The 15915-nt window shown below is 36.9% G+C and overlaps 1 protein-coding gene across 1 annotated transcript; it reads left to right on the top strand.

The window, feature by feature from the left end:
* Positions 1 to 14528: 14528 nt before the first annotated feature.
* LOC114753531 (transcription factor bHLH19-like) lies at positions 14529 to 15686 on the top strand. Its single transcript, XM_028942214.1, has 3 exons — positions 14529 to 15014; positions 15113 to 15472; positions 15580 to 15686. The coding sequence occupies exons 1-3, from the start codon at positions 14529 to 14531 to the stop codon at positions 15658 to 15660; spliced, it is 927 nt and encodes a 308-aa protein (XP_028798047.1). The 3' UTR covers positions 15661 to 15686.
* The last annotated feature ends 229 nt before the right edge of the window (positions 15687 to 15915 follow it).

The raw sequence follows: 15915 nt of genomic DNA, 5'->3' as shown, positions 1-15915 counted from the left end.
TAACATGCAGAACCAAAAATCCTTAGAGCCTCATAATCAGGATATTTACCATACAGCCTTAGAAATGGTGAGGCTCCTCCAATTACGGCAGTAGGCAGTCTATTAATAAGTTCAGTAGCTGTATGAAAAGCTTCCCACCAGTAAAAAAGAGGCATTTTAGCTTGAGCCAGCAGAGTGAGTCCAATTTCTACAATATGTCTATGTTTTCTTTCAGCTCTCCCATTTTGAGGAGAGGTATGAGGACATGAATGACGAAAATGAATCCCAGAATCACTTAGCAACTTACTGAAACTCCTGTATTCACCACCCCAGTCACTCTGAACTGTTTTAATACTGCATTCAAACTGTTTTTCAGCAAGCTTTTTGAACTGAATAAACATTGACAGTGCTTCATCTTTAGTTTTGAGTGGAAAAATCCAAGAATACCTGCTATAGTCATCCAGAAATAATATGTAGTATCTATAACCATTCATAGAGCCAAGTGGAGACGGGCCCCATAGGTCTGTATGTATCAGCTCTAGTGGTTTAGATGCTCGTGACAGGGAGACTTTAAAGGGTAGTGAGTGCATTTTACCAAACTTGCAAGATTCACAGAACAGAAACTCATTTTCATTACTAGAAATAGTCTTCAAATTACAATCACCAATAATTTGATTCAATATTTTTGAGCTTGGATGCCCAAGTCTACAATGCCAGAAATTTTTACTAAAGATTCTATTCCTACGTACTGGGTCACCAGTTTCTTCAGCAACAAAAACTATATTAGTACTGCCATCTGTTTTCTGTTCATGCACTCGAAACATGCCACTTCTATTTGGAGTTCCTTCCAGCATTGTTTTCCCTGTTTGCTGATCCTTCACAAAGACACCATTAGCATTAAAAATCACATCAGCATGATTGTCACAGGCTACTTTGTAAACACTTAGCAGATTCTTCTTAATGTTAGGAGCATATAGAATTCTTTTAAGTTCAATTTTCTGATCAGGCACATTCTGTATGGTGGAATCACCAATTTTCTTTACCCCTAGTTTAAAACCATCACCTACAATCACATTAATCTTACCACTAGTTTCAGTCACTTTGTCAAGCTTGTTTGGATCATTTGTCACATGGCTTGTGGCACCACTGTCTAGATACCAAGCATCATCATTCACAGTCTCAGGTGTAGCCCAGTAAGCGCTGTCAAATTCAGGATAGTCACTGTTTCTGGAACCATCATTCTGTCTCCTATTACCTGAACCAGGACGAAAGGATTTATCATATCTATAGAAACAGTCTTCAACAACATGACCCAGCCTGCGACACAGTTGACATCTAGGTTTTTCATGATTGTTGCTATCGTTACCAAAGAAACCACGTCCTCCTCTGTAGTTTCTTCCTCTACCACGGCGGCCTCTATTGTTTCTGCCCCCACGCCAGTTGTTACGATAGCTGGACCCACTGTCTGTTTGAGTGAAATTGACATAATTGTTGTTTAGTGACAGGTTTGCTATCTGGTTGAGCTGTTCCAGTCGACTCTCAAAGGTGAGCAGAGAGGCTTGGAGCTCAATCCAAGTGATTTCATCAGCTTGATTTGACAATTGGACCACCACAGCATTATAATCTGCATCAAGGCCAGCAAGTGCCTGAATAATAAGATCAGGTATGGAGATAGGACTCCCTGCAAGTTTCAGTTGGTCAGCAATGCTTTTCAGTTTGGTCAAATATTCTGCCATTTTCATATTCCCTTTTCTGGTGCGTTGCAGTTCAGACCTCAGCATAAGCAGACGCGACTTCATCTGCGCTCCAGCAAGCAACTTTGCAGCATTCCAGAGACCGGTAGAGGTGGATACACCAGTCATTTCAGAGGAAATATCCAGGGTCATAGTATTCAAGAGCCAGCCGAACAGCAACTGGTCAGCAGACTCCCAATCTTCGAAAGCTGGGTTCAGCTTAGAAACATTATTTTCTGTGATAAATTGTGGCGGACACGGCTTGGTGCCATTAATGAAGCCCTCAAGCTTGTAGCCTTTGATGATTGGCAGAACATGCGTAAGCCAGACTGAGTAATTTGTTCTGTCCAACTTGACAGAACACCCTTGAGAGAGAGGGCTGGATTTTTCGGTGAGCCTAGCAAGGAAAGAAGCAGAAAGACCAGAGCTGGACCCACTGTTGTTGGTTTCTGGCGTGGTGAGTTGGGAACCACGTGAAGCTTCATTCAATGAATCAGACATGGCGGCGAGCCTGCTTGCTCTGATACCAAGACAAAGTTCTAGGGATTTGTATAAAATGTATATATTGTATTCAGCTTACTGATTGTGTACAGGAGACAGCAATAAATAGAGGGTCAGTGAAACCCTAGAATAAGGATAAACTTTACACGTGTACAATTATAATACAGATGCACAGAGTAATATTAATATGTTCTGGACTTGGGCTCAGACGTCTTATTGGGCCTCTTGTGTATATGTCCAATTCTCCTAACATTCTTTCCAAACCCCAATACATACAGATATAGGAATTCCTTCTGTTCTTTTGTTGTCATTAAATGTCTCTACTTATAATTATGAATTGGGCATCTCGCAAACATGGGAGAAAAAGTGCTTACTTGGCTCCATAGGTAGATCTTTAATTAACGACTGACACAATATTGACACAAAATTCAACAAATTCTCCAAATCATTTCTGTAACCATTCTATGAAACACGAGTAAATCTCATGCATGTTTTTGTACTAAACATTCATTCGGGACAATAAGTATATAGGGTCTCTTTGCACTAATGCAATATCTATCCAAACCAAGAGGACTACTTGCACTATATTAGGATGCTAAGGAACTACTAAAACTATCGTTTTCAATAACTTTTCTTTCGTTATTGTTCACGAGAGAATTTCTCAGAATTTCAGTCAAATTTACTAAATCATAACTAGTTATAAACAAGAAATGTTTGAGTCAGTCAATGCTTATTTCAAATACCGCTACTTTTAAAATTTTATACGCACAAAGTACTGATTCATTGACAAAATTTTAAATCTATAAGTGATACCATGGTATGATATTGGATCTTCCTTAATCTCATTAATTCATCGCGTGATGGATGACCAAATTTCAAAATTTGTCGTTATAGAGAGCTTAAGCAAAAGGTTAACATAATCTTTAGTCCATCAAATTTGTCCCTATTTCAGTTCTAGTCTCTTAAATTTTAAATTATAGGTTTTGGTCCTTCTAAGAGCAAAATAGTTTAGCTTTTTATTATATTATAGGGACTAATATTTTAAATGAAAAGAAATTTGAGAAACCAAAACCAATATGATGGTCTAAAGTTTGAGGGACTAAAACTAAAATGAGGATAAACTTGAAGGATTAACAACAACAAGCCTTATCCCACTAGGTGGGGTCGGCTACATGAATCACACGACGCCATCGTGCTCTGTCAACAACCCAATCCTTAGATATGTTGTTGATTAGGAGGTCTCGTTCAATGACCTCATTCAGCGTTCTTCTCGGTCTTCCCCTGCCTCTTTTTATGGGACTCCATCTTGTTTGATCCACCCTCCTCACCGGGGCCTCCAAAGGCCTTCTCTGCACATGTCCAAACCATCTTAAGCGATTTTCAACCATTTTCTCTTGGATAGGTGCCACACCGACTCTTGTCCTGATCTTTTCATTTCGAATCCTATCTTTTCTTGTATGACCACACATCCATCTCAACATCCTCATTTCTGCTACTCCGACTTTGTGCTCTTGTTTTCCCTTTATTGCCCAACATTCACTACCATACATCATAGCTGGTCTTATAGCAGTCCGATAAAATTTTCCTTTAAGTTTCTCAGGTACCTTCTTATCGCAAATAACTCCGGTAGCTTTCCTCCACTTTAACCAGCCAGCTTGTATTCTATGAGAAATGTCTCCATCAATTTCCCCATCCTCCTGTATAATGGATCCTAGGTATTTAAACTTTGATACTTGAGGAATAATTTGCTCTCCCATCCTCACCTCCAAATCCCTATTACCTTGCCTCCCTCCAAAATCACAATGCATATATTCTGTTTTGTTCCTGCTCAAACGGAAACCTTTCGACTCCAAAGTCCTTCTCCATAACTCCAAACTAGTGTTAATCTCTTCTTTTGATTCCGCCATAAGAACTATATCATCCGCGAAGAGCATGGACTTAGGGATTCTTTCTTGAACAGGTTTAGTTAGAACATCCAGAACAATGTTGAACAAGTACGGACTCAGAGAGGATCCCTGATGTAGGCCAATCTTAATAGGAAAGTCCTTTGTCTCCCCCCCAGGCGTCCTTACACTGGTAGTTACCGCCTCATACATATCTTGTATGACTTTGATATACGCAACCCGTACACCTTTCTTTTCCAAAGCCTTCCACAATACTTCTCTTGGCACACGATCATAAGCCTTTTCCAGGTCAATAAAAACCATATGTAAATCTTTTCTTTTACTTCTATATCTCTCCATTAACCCCCTTAGTAAATAGATTGCTTCCGATGTGGATCTCCCTGGCATAAATCCAAATTGGTTTTCCGAAATAGAAGTCTCCAACCTCAATCTATATTCCATCACTTTTTCCCACAACTTCATTGTATGACTCATAAGTTTTATCCCCCTGTAGCTTGCACAGTTTTGAATGTCTCCTTTATTCTTGTAAATAGGAACTAAAATGCTTTTCCTCCACTCATCCGGCATATTTTTAGAGCGTAGAATTTCATTAAAAAGCTTGGTTAGCCATACCTCCCCCTCATCGCCCAAACATTTCCAAACTTCAATAGGGATACCATCAGGCCCAACGGCTTTTCCATTGTCCATTTTCTTGAGAGCCGCCTTAACCTCTCCGATACGTATCCTGCGGTAGAAAGCCAAATTCCGATCATCTTCGTTAATTAGCAAGTCCTGCAAGTCCTGAGTCGCATAATTGCTTCCCTCATTAAACAACTTGTAAAAGTAAGCCTCCCATCTGTCCTTAATATCACCATCAGTAACTAACACTTTACCATCTTCATCCTTTATACACTTAACTTGATCCAGATCTCTCTTTTTCCTCTCCCTTTGCTTCGCGATCTTGTAAATATTTTTTTCTCCCGTCTTTGTTCCTAACTCCTGATAAAACCCTTCATAAGCTTTAGTACGTGCTTCGCTCACTGCTCTCTTTGTCTCTTTTTTAGCCAACTGATACTTTTCCTGGTTCTCTACACTATTGCACAAGTGTATGGCCTTAAAACAATCTTTTTTCTGTTTGACTTTCTCTTGCACACTCTTATTCCACCACCAAGTCTCCTTATCTCTTTGACCAGGACCTTTGGATTCTCCCAAAATTGCTTTAGCTACCAAACGAACCCTTGTAGCTATCTCTTCCCACATCATGTTTGCATTTCCCTGCAACTCCCAATTCCCTTCCTTCAAAAGAGTCCTTTTGAATAACTCCCGCTTCTCTCCTTTTAACTGCCACCACTTAATCCTGGGTTTTGCCACTTGATGGTACTTTTGCCTGGTACTCTTAAAACATACATCAAGGATAAGTACTCTATGTTGGGCACTCACCCCGTCTCCTGGAATCACTTTGCAATTAGTACACAATCTTCTGTCCGGATTCTTAACCAAAAAGAAATCAATCTGTGATTTTGAGACACCACTTTTGTACGTGATTAAATGCTCCTCTCGCTTCTTAAAACAAGTGTTGACAATCTTAAGATCGTATGCAAGAGAAAAATCGAGAATAGATTGTCCTCCACTGTTAAGCTCCCCAAAACCAAAACCACCATGGGCCCCGCTGAATTGTCCTGCTTCTTTACCAACATGTCCATTAAGGTCCCCACCGATAAAATTTTTTTCTTCGAGTGGTATGCTTTGAACCAAGCCCTCCATATCTTCCCAAAACTTATCTTTAAGGTGTGTCTCTGCTCCAACCTGAGGTGCATAGGCACTAATGATATTGATAGTATCCTTTCCAACAATTACTCTTAACGATATTATTCTGTCCTCAAACCTTTTAACCTCTACCACGTTTTTTTTCCATGTCCCATCAGCGATGATACCAACCCCATTCCTTGTGCTCACCTTTCCTGTGTACCAAAGTTTATACTCTCCAAGTTCCTTGGCAGCTTCTCCAGTCCATTTGGTTTCTTGGAGGCATAAGATATTAATCCTTCTGTCCCTCATAACTCCTGCTACTTCCATAGATTTCTCATTTAACGTCCCAATATTCCAAGTGCCAAATCTAATCTCAGTCTCATGAACTAACTTCTTTAGCCGCCTCCGTCCAAGAGAGTGCGGTAGCCCTTGCTCATTTAACACTACATCCGGGCGACGATGCAGCGGCTCTAGCTCATTTCTCACTGTACTCGAGCCATACAGCGCGTCACATCTGGGCAACGACCTAGCATTAGCATAATTACTTCGTTGATCCATGTTTATGAGATTCGACGGGTTTTTACGTTGGCTGTCGAGGGCCTAACACAACCCTCCTCCTTTATCCGGACTTGGGACCGGCTATACAACATAGGCGGAGTTATAAACTTGAAGGATTAAAAATTATATTAATCCTTAAGCAAATAATGAAACAGCACAGCACAAAGGTTCATAATAATTTAATTAAGACTCTTTTTTTTTGGCCCATCATATTAATTAAACGTTGCGTGAGTGCGTCCAGTAAAGCTTTAATTTAATGTGCCCAGACGCGTTCTTGACAGCATCTCATATATATATGTGACCTAATGCTAGTAACAAGAGCTCGCAAATATTAACATTAATATATAATTGAAGTTTGGTGAGATGTATGTTGTCAAGTTCTTTAAGAATATCACAATATGTGTTTTGTGAGATACACACACACATATATATATAAGAATGATTCTAGTACTGTTTTAGGCATCCAGGATTCAACTTAAACAAGATAATGCATGAAAAGATTTAGTAGTTCATGCTTGTCATTATCTTAATTTTAATTTAATTACTTGGCTTCGGTGTACATTACTCGGAGTAGACGATTAAAAAACTAGATATCACGATGATTTCATCATCTCTTCTTAACGTTGAAACATACATTGAGATGGGATTCGAGATTGTCGTTTTGCTTGTGGTCACCATTATTTTTTTTTCTCTTATGGGGTACGGTTTCCCCTTTTCTTTTCTTTTTATTTTTTAATTTTCCCCAAGTATTAGAATGAATAATAGGTGGGCATGAAAACGAAATAAGTTTTAATTTATTAATAAGTAATTAATACCTCTCCAATTCTTATGTAACATACTCCTACGTAATTCTGACTAATAATATATGTAATAAGTTAGATAAATTAAAAAATAATAAATAGAATAATAAAATAGAAAAACAAAAAAGGTCAACTTTTATGAGCGGTGCTCAATCATTTGTGCATGTCTTTTCCTGTTAGGGAATCGGGCCCACTGTGGCCTGATCTCGTGAGGTTTGTGATAATGTTCGGGTTGGTCGCCTTGAGATTTGAGTTTTGGGTCCATGGGAATATTGGCCCACTAAGTACGTCTTCCAACGTGATAAAACAACAATAACGTATGTATAAAAAAAAAAAAAAACAATAACGTATGGCTGTCCATCTATTATCATTTAGAAGGTGTTTAGGCAGAAGCCAAATCATAATTTTAAAAATAATTTTACGACATACAAAATAAATATATAGAGAAATTTATCTTGATTTGTAAAAAGTCTTTTTTAAAAGTACTTTACTCAAATGTTAAACAATCCCTTAGTCTGCCAAAAAGATTAATTTATTATTTATTGGTGTCATATTTATAATTGAGTCATCCGTTACTATTGAATTTCCCTATCTATTTAAGTTGACATGTCTAAATACAAATTAATGTGCACTTTTTGGGGTCATTTATTCCTTACAAGTTAAATATTTAATTTTCGTGCAAAGAATTTCCTTTTCGATTGAATAGCATTTTTTTTTTAATGTTTTTAAGGATGTATGCGCATGGGAGAGGAAGGATGTGTACTTTTTTTGTTTTTGGCTGATGGAGAAAATAATATTCATCAATACCTCCGACAAAAAAAATTATATTCAATACCTCCGGCAAAAAAAAAAAAAAGATATTCAATACCATGTTAAAAATGTCAAGATACGTACGGGAGATGCTAACAAGAACCAAATCGGAAAATTTGGGGGGGGGGGGTATGAATAAAAATTAGACATCATTCTGTACATTATGTGCTGGAATAGAAATCAAAGGGCAAGGAGGTTTAGGTTGTGGTGGATGGTGACGGGGTTTACCTTAGCCCCCCTATTGCTTCTGCAAATTGCTTTCAATATATTGTGGTTGATCCTACAAGATGCACTACATTACAGGTTGTGGTGGGTGGTGAGGGGGTTTATCTCTATGTAGGCATGTGTCTAAACATGAGTATTTGGTTATTTGGTTTAGTTAATGGAAATAATTGAAATAACTGGATAACCAAATATATCATAATGCCGACATCGAACCAAAACCAAATGTAGTGATCTAACTGAACTAAAATAACCAAAATATATTCAGTTTAGTTAGTAGGCTTGTTTGGTTATTGGGCCTTTTTTTTAGCCTTTTTTTTAAAGTATCATACCCATTCATTAGCCCAGCCAGCACAAAAAGGGTGTAAATAGTAGGAATTATGGATTTTTTGTGCTTTTTTTGTATAATGAATTTGGATATTTGAAAGGTGTAATAAAAGTTATAAATTCCAAAATCAAATATATTTCATTACACAGGACATATGTTATGAGACAAAATAACTAATAATCAACTTCTTTCAAGCATCAATTCATAAGAGCATACAAACTAATAATAAATAAAAATCCAAACATAATTAAAATCCAAACAAACTAACCAAGTACCAACAACATAACATGTAAAATTCAAAATTACAACAAATTCAGCCAATCCTTGTCCCCAAGTTCCTTACATGCTACTTGCGACCAAATGCCAAGTCATCAATAACTACAATTAAATAAGAAAATTAAAGAGTGCACAACTTTAGAGTAAAAAAAAAAAAAATTAAACACAAGATTTGTTTAGTCGTTTTTTTCCTATTGCATTTACAATATATCAACAGTTGCCTCCAATATAATTTTTTGCAAATTTACACAAAGAAAAACAAAATCAGACTTTATATATCATAATAAATCAAGCATTATATTATTCTTGTACTGTTATGAAGTAAAAGAAAAATATCACCAATTTCTATCTTTTGAATATCATTATTCCCTTCTTCTACAACATATCAAATTGAGCGTCTAAGCCAATTTTAGACTTTGATACAACTGTGGAAATTAAAGAACTTTGATATTATTCCTTTCTTGCACAGCTTTAGGAGTTAAAGAACTCCTAAATGAATCTAGAACTCGTCCTCCAGCGTTGAATGTAGACTTTGATACAACTGTGGAAATTGGGATATCCAAAACATCTCTTACCAGTAGAGAAAGAATAGGAAAATCTAGGATTATTTAGCTTCTACCAACCTAAAATATCAAAATCTTCTTTATTAACCTCAATTTCTTTATTCAAATATCTACCAACCTTAGTTCTGCTAGTTCTTCTACCAAGACAATCATTTATGAACTCTTGTTCCTCAATATCAAGCAATTTTCTGACTTTTACAATAGGGTTATCATCTTTATGACAATCTTCTTATGTGCTATGCAATGAATCCCTTTCAGATTGGGTTGAGGGGGGGAAAAAGTGTTTATATTCACTATACAAAGGATTAAAAGTTCTTTAACATGCATCCCCAAACTTGTGCCAATTACACTTGTGTGCATTTTACACAAGGCAAATTGCACCCAATCTAATTTATATCGGGGATCAAGAACAACAACAATGTAAAGAAGTTGGTTCATCTTCATAGGATCTTCTCAATACTTATCAAATTTCTCTTTCATTTCATTTGCCATGGAAGCCAACTCCCAGACATCACATTTTGTCTACTCATCCAAAAAATGATATAGCTTATAAATTTCATGAAGAAAAGTATTGGATGTTACAAATAAAGAGCCATATATCCACACAGTAAGTTCATAAAAATAACCCAACATCATGATCATCCTCCTAACATTCTTCCAATCTTCAAACTCAAGTACTCCCTTTCCATCTTGAAGATCAAATGAAAAATAAGGATCTTTATCCTTAAACCTTGTAAAGGCTACCTCAAATTTTTGAGCAATCTCTAACATCAAATAGTTAGAATTCCACCTAGTTGGGACATCTAAGCATAGGATTTGTCTACTTTGAATCTTTTTATCTTCACAACTCTCTTTGAACTTCCTCATTTAAAGAGGTGATTGTCTAATAAAGCAAGCTGCTTCTCTAACCTTTTTCACTGAACTTCCGATTTCTCTCAACCCATCAGTAGCAATCAAGTTGATTATGTGCGTAACATATCTCATATGTGAGAATTGACATTTCATAATTAAGTGACCCCAATTCATAATTTTTCCTTGTAAATATTGAACCATGACATCATTAGAACCGGCATTGTCCACTGTAATTGTGAGCATCCTTTCAATTCCCATTTAAGTAGGCATTTTTCCATTTCCATTCCAATATCCTTTCCTAGCTTTATGACTAGAAATTGGAATGAAATTCAAAATCATCTTTCCCAATGTTCATGAATCATCTATGAAATGAGCAGTAATGCACATGTAATTAATTCTTTGAATGGAAGTCCAAGTGTCCGTGGTGAGGCAAACCTTTTGCCTTTTATGCAACAAATAGTCTTTAAATTTAACTTTTTCCTCAATATAAATTCCAAAACAGTCACGAGCAATAGCCCATCTTGATGGAATTTTAAATTTTGGTTAAGTAATGGACATAAATTACCTAAGCCCACTCCTATCAACAAACTTAAAAGGTAATTCATCAGTAATTATTATGCATGACAAGGCTTTTCTAATAGAATCTTGATCAAATTTCCAATTTGCAAAACCTATTTTGTCATCTTCTACACTAAAGTTTAAAGGAGGTTGTGCAAGTTCTTTGGGAGGGAGCTTCAATTTACAAGTACTCAAATGGTTGTTAAGTGTAGTGGTTCCATTAGCTTTTGGATCACATGCAAGATCATTTCCACAATATATAATTGCACTTACCTCTAATTTCACCTTTTTAATTCATAAATTTTGGTGAAATACTCCTAAACTTTTGATCTTGGCTTCATGCTTCTTCTTTTTGTAGTCCCACTTGCTATTAACATTGAAGGCTTCATTGTTTGAGTAGCACCATCATCTGCCGCTTGAGCATTGCCTATGGTTTCACCATGAGAAGACATCTAATTGAATAAAAAAACCTATTTACAATAGATTGTATAAAAAACCAAATGACGCTTTTGAAAAATTGAATTACATGCCAAATCAATTAACACTATTGTTCGGTAAATGTTGAGGAATATTATGTAGAGAATTAAATTTAACACTATCACTCATAGACTCACTAGTCACACCTCACGTAGATACAGAGTAACGTTGTGTGCCTATGTCACTATCGAAGGAGAGCACTGCTCATAGAAGATCGAGGAGACTGGAGAGGATGCCACCACACTGGAAGGCTTAGATGAAGCCCAAAAGCTAAGCAATGGGGTTGAGGAGGCCACAATCGATGAAGCTGAGAAGCTGAGTAATGGAGTTGAGGAGGCTAGAAGACATGAAGCAGAGGCGAAGTGCGAATAAATGATGATGGAGGAAAGGACGTCAGAAGCCACAAACCTGAAATTCAAAGAGACGAACAATGGAGGTGAGGAGGCGAGGCAATGACGGTAGACGGATGACAGTGTGATTTGTGGCAGGAGAAGCTAAGAAGGAAGAAGGACAAAGGCTACGCTGCTGCGGCTTACGCATTTGAGGGCAAGAGTTTTACTGGCCACTTGGTTTCTGGGTCTATTTGTGAGAGTGAGAAGGCAAGAGACTAATGGACTAAAGGAAGTCAGGGACTGACCAAAATATTTTTAAAAAGGGAGAAAAATAAAAGTGAAAAAAGGGAGAAAAAAATAAAAATAATAAAAAATGGTTTATATTTAGTTATTCGGTTATAACTAAAATATTTTTTTATGGACACCAAACACCGAAATAGCTGAAAAATTAACCAAAATAAAAATAAAAACTGAATTAATTTCTGTTCAGTTCAGTTATCAGTTACGGTTTGGTTTTGCTTACCCTTACATGTGTCATCCATCAAGATGAAGAGACGGGTGAGAACGACTCATTGTGCTTTTGAGGAAACATCTTGAAACAATACTCATTCCATTCTTTTTTATAAGTAATTTTAGATTCCATCACATAAATAAAAAAAATTAGTTAAAGATAGTAAATAGGTAAAAATTAAAAGTTCTTTCTCTAAAATACCCTTATTTGTGGGGGGAGAGAAAGAGTATAAGAAAGAGAATAAAAAAAATTACTATAATAAAAAAAATATGAAAGAGAGAAAATGTGAATGGAGAAAGATAATAGTTTGGGAAATGAGATAATAAATATATTTGGTATTAAAATAAGTAATTAATATGGGTGAAATAGGAAATTTACTACAAAAATTTAAAATAACTTATAAATGTTGTTTATATTTAGGGGGAAAAAAGAAAATGGTAGTTGTTACTTATAAAAATAAAAAGAGGAATTACTAAAATTAAGTTGGATTTGAAGTCAAGTTTGAGATGGGGTTGGCCCCAAGGGAATCCCGTTACGAATGTAAATTAAACGCACGTGCAAGAGAAAATAATTAATTCTAGGTTAAACTGACATGGCAGGGCAGAAGCTAAAACCCGGCAGTATCAAATCACTTATAATTAATCTCATAAGAAACCTATGAATTTGATCCAATCAAGTCTTCAATATTCCAACCGTAACTCCAAAATACAGAACTAACAGCATAAATCCAACTATCAAAGCCAATCATACCATTCGCTACATCAAGTCGACCTGCAGTAACTAGTAGCAGTACAAATGAAAATGTATCGAACTTTGAATAACTCAACGAGACAACGTTGGATAAACTACATTAAGTCAAAATCAAAATCTGTTGAACGCGTTTATAACCTTCCTGGCAGTCACTTGCATTCACATCGCTTTCTACCTATCTGTGTATGATCCATGCCTGGGTGGCTTGGGTCAGAGTTTCTAGAATTAATGATTGAATCATTATTGTCGTCAGTAATTCTAATAATTAAGTGAATTAATCCCCCATATATATATAATGAATTAAAAATAGGTAAAAGGGGCGCATCAAATCAGAGACTTTTGGACAAAGGGCTCTGGCTGCGCGATATCCGCCGGATCATTATTGTAGTTACGATTTACTATGTTGACTCCTGACTTGCATAAATTGCTACGGGCATATTAAAAAAAAATTACTATATATTTACAGACACTGTGATGGATATTTTTCCCAGTGAATAAAGATATCGCCCAATGTCTCACACATGTAACATCGTAGCCACAGGTCAGATATGCCCATTTTTAAATGACACATCAACACTTGGTGTACCTTGTTTTTTAAATTCTAAGTTCGGTTCTGGCCGGTCTCCTTTACCAGAACAAGTACACCAGAATATAAGCTATCACTCAGCTCCAAAACCCTCCAATGCTTGTTGATAATAATTCTACTTTTCCCTTCTCTGTTTGATCTCATTTTATCCTTATTTTTCTTTTTCGGCTTTTCCCCAAGTTTCGTGTTCAAATTGCTTTGAACTGCAGAAGCATTCTTGGGGAAGCTTCGTATAAATTCGATCTTTTTTTCTTATTATTATTAATAGTTGGTGTGGGGGGGGGGAGTGAAATTTGGAACACATGTTGTACTGTTTACTTTAGAGTAAAAAATTTCAGATAATGATGGTACAAAATCAAATACGAGTTAGAAGAGAGGAGAGGTTTTGGGAAGAAATTAAGTTTCAGTGGTGGTCGGTATGAGATATGGAGAAGTAATGCATGCATATCATTTGCTGACGTGGTGCTTCTGAGAAATGAAGGAAAGAAAAAAAGCAATCAAATTCTAATGAAGAAATTAAAGATGGAACCCACTATTTGACCAAACTAATCAACCGAGTGAAGTTATAGCAACGGCATCCTAACATCTAAACGCAGATAATAACTCCATTTTCACACGTGTCTAGGTTATTACGGGGTACGAAGCGTGTACGATCTCTTATATATAATTGATCTTTCACGATTCCTTCCTTTCATCTCTGCCTGCTCTCAGTGATCAGGTCCATCCATCGTCTTCTCCTTATTCCACTGCTCTCTTCCTTCTTTCTAGGTGAGCCACCCTCCTTCTTCAAAACCAGAACAGTTAAGCTTCAAATTTCTCAGAATTAACATTTTGTGGTGTCATTTTGGTGCTACTCAGTGTCTCATCCCGTTTCAAGTCCACGACGACGAACTTGTCAGAATCAGATGATGGAAATAACCTCCGCCATGTACTTGCCGGATTTCGTAAGCACCCAAACTCATCAACTATTAATTGTATCATAGTCTGGTATGGAGTTATATTAGTTAAACTAGAGCAGCATGTAACATGAGTTGGACTATTTAATTCAATTTATAAGGGGATGGAGGATACGACAATGCTTGAGCAGTTGCCGGTGGATTATTTTGACGGGCTTGATTTCCAATCGTTGGTCTCCGACAGTTATTCCTCGTACGAGAGTCCCAACTCCGAGAAAACACAGAATCCCCAGTCGATTATTGCCCCACCAGTACCAAGACCAAGCAAGCTGCAGGTGAAGACCAATAAGTCTGATAATGCTTCCAGACTGATTTCTTTTGAGCACTCCAATATGCACCAATGTTCCAACCAGAGTTCCAATGTTAAGCTCGAAACTATGAATGAAGAAAACGTATTGAATTTTTCGTCCTTGAGCTGCCAAGGATCATACTATGAAAACATAAATGATCAGAAACTGAGGAACACGGCGGGCACCGTGACGAGAAATCCACTCCAAGCCCAAGATCACGTCCTGTCCGAACGAAGACGAAGGGAAAAGCTCAACCAGAAGTTCATTGCTCTCTCCTCCATCATTCCGGGCCTCAAGAAGGTAATTTTATTTTATTTGATTTTTAATTAATCATATATTTACCAGGCACAACTAATTAACATCATGCACATTTTAATTTAATGTTTATTCGGCTGCAGATGGACAAGGCTTCAGTGTTGGGAGATGCTATAGAGTGCATAAAACAACTGAAGGAACGCGAAAAGATTCTGGAAGAACAAGTCGCCATGAAAAGAAAGGAATCCGCAGTCTTAAAGAGAAGAACTACTCTCTTCGCCGACAATGATAACTCCCCGTCCGATGAAGTTTCCGGCCAGCCACTTGCAGAAATCGAAGCCAGAGTTCTGGGTAAGAATGTGTTCATCAGAATCCAATGCGAGAAACACGAAGGGTGTGAGGCTAAAATTCTGAGAGAATTAGAAAACCTTCATCTCACTGTTCAAAGCAGTAGCATCTTGCCATTCGGGGACGCCACTCTATGTATAACTATCATAGCTCAGGTAAATATATTAATCAAGTTAGCTTATATATGTGTTAATCAATGACGCATTAAATTTCCTTCAAGTCCAGTAATGTCAATTTTTGCATGTTCTTTTTTAATTAGCAGATGGACGATGAGCACAGTATGACAGCAAAGGATTTCGTGGGAAGTCTGAGGAAGGCATTGACATTATTGGATCGTGCATAGATAATAAAAATGGTCTGCGACTAGATTGTCCATTAAGACTTAGGAGTACCCCTACATATAGATTATTATTATTATTCGATTCTGCAGCTGTTATTGTAACTAGTAGTAGAGAGGGTTTTGAGAGGCTTTGACTTTTCCATCTGAATACCTCTTTCTTCCCTCTTTCCCGTTGTGAAAAAGCAGGAAATTGAGGTTCTTGTTTGGTACACAATTAATTTCTAGTTTCCATATTTTTCCTTATTCTCTCTGGTTTTC

This window comes from Neltuma alba, unplaced genomic scaffold, assembly GCF_004799145.2.
Source record: "Neltuma alba isolate B1F8T4 unplaced genomic scaffold, ASM479914v2 tig00007970_pilon, whole genome shotgun sequence".
Classification (NCBI taxonomy): Eukaryota; Viridiplantae; Streptophyta; class Magnoliopsida; order Fabales; family Fabaceae; genus Neltuma; species Neltuma alba.
Note: the sequence above shows the minus strand (reverse complement) of the source record. Positions and strands in the feature narration are given on the sequence as shown.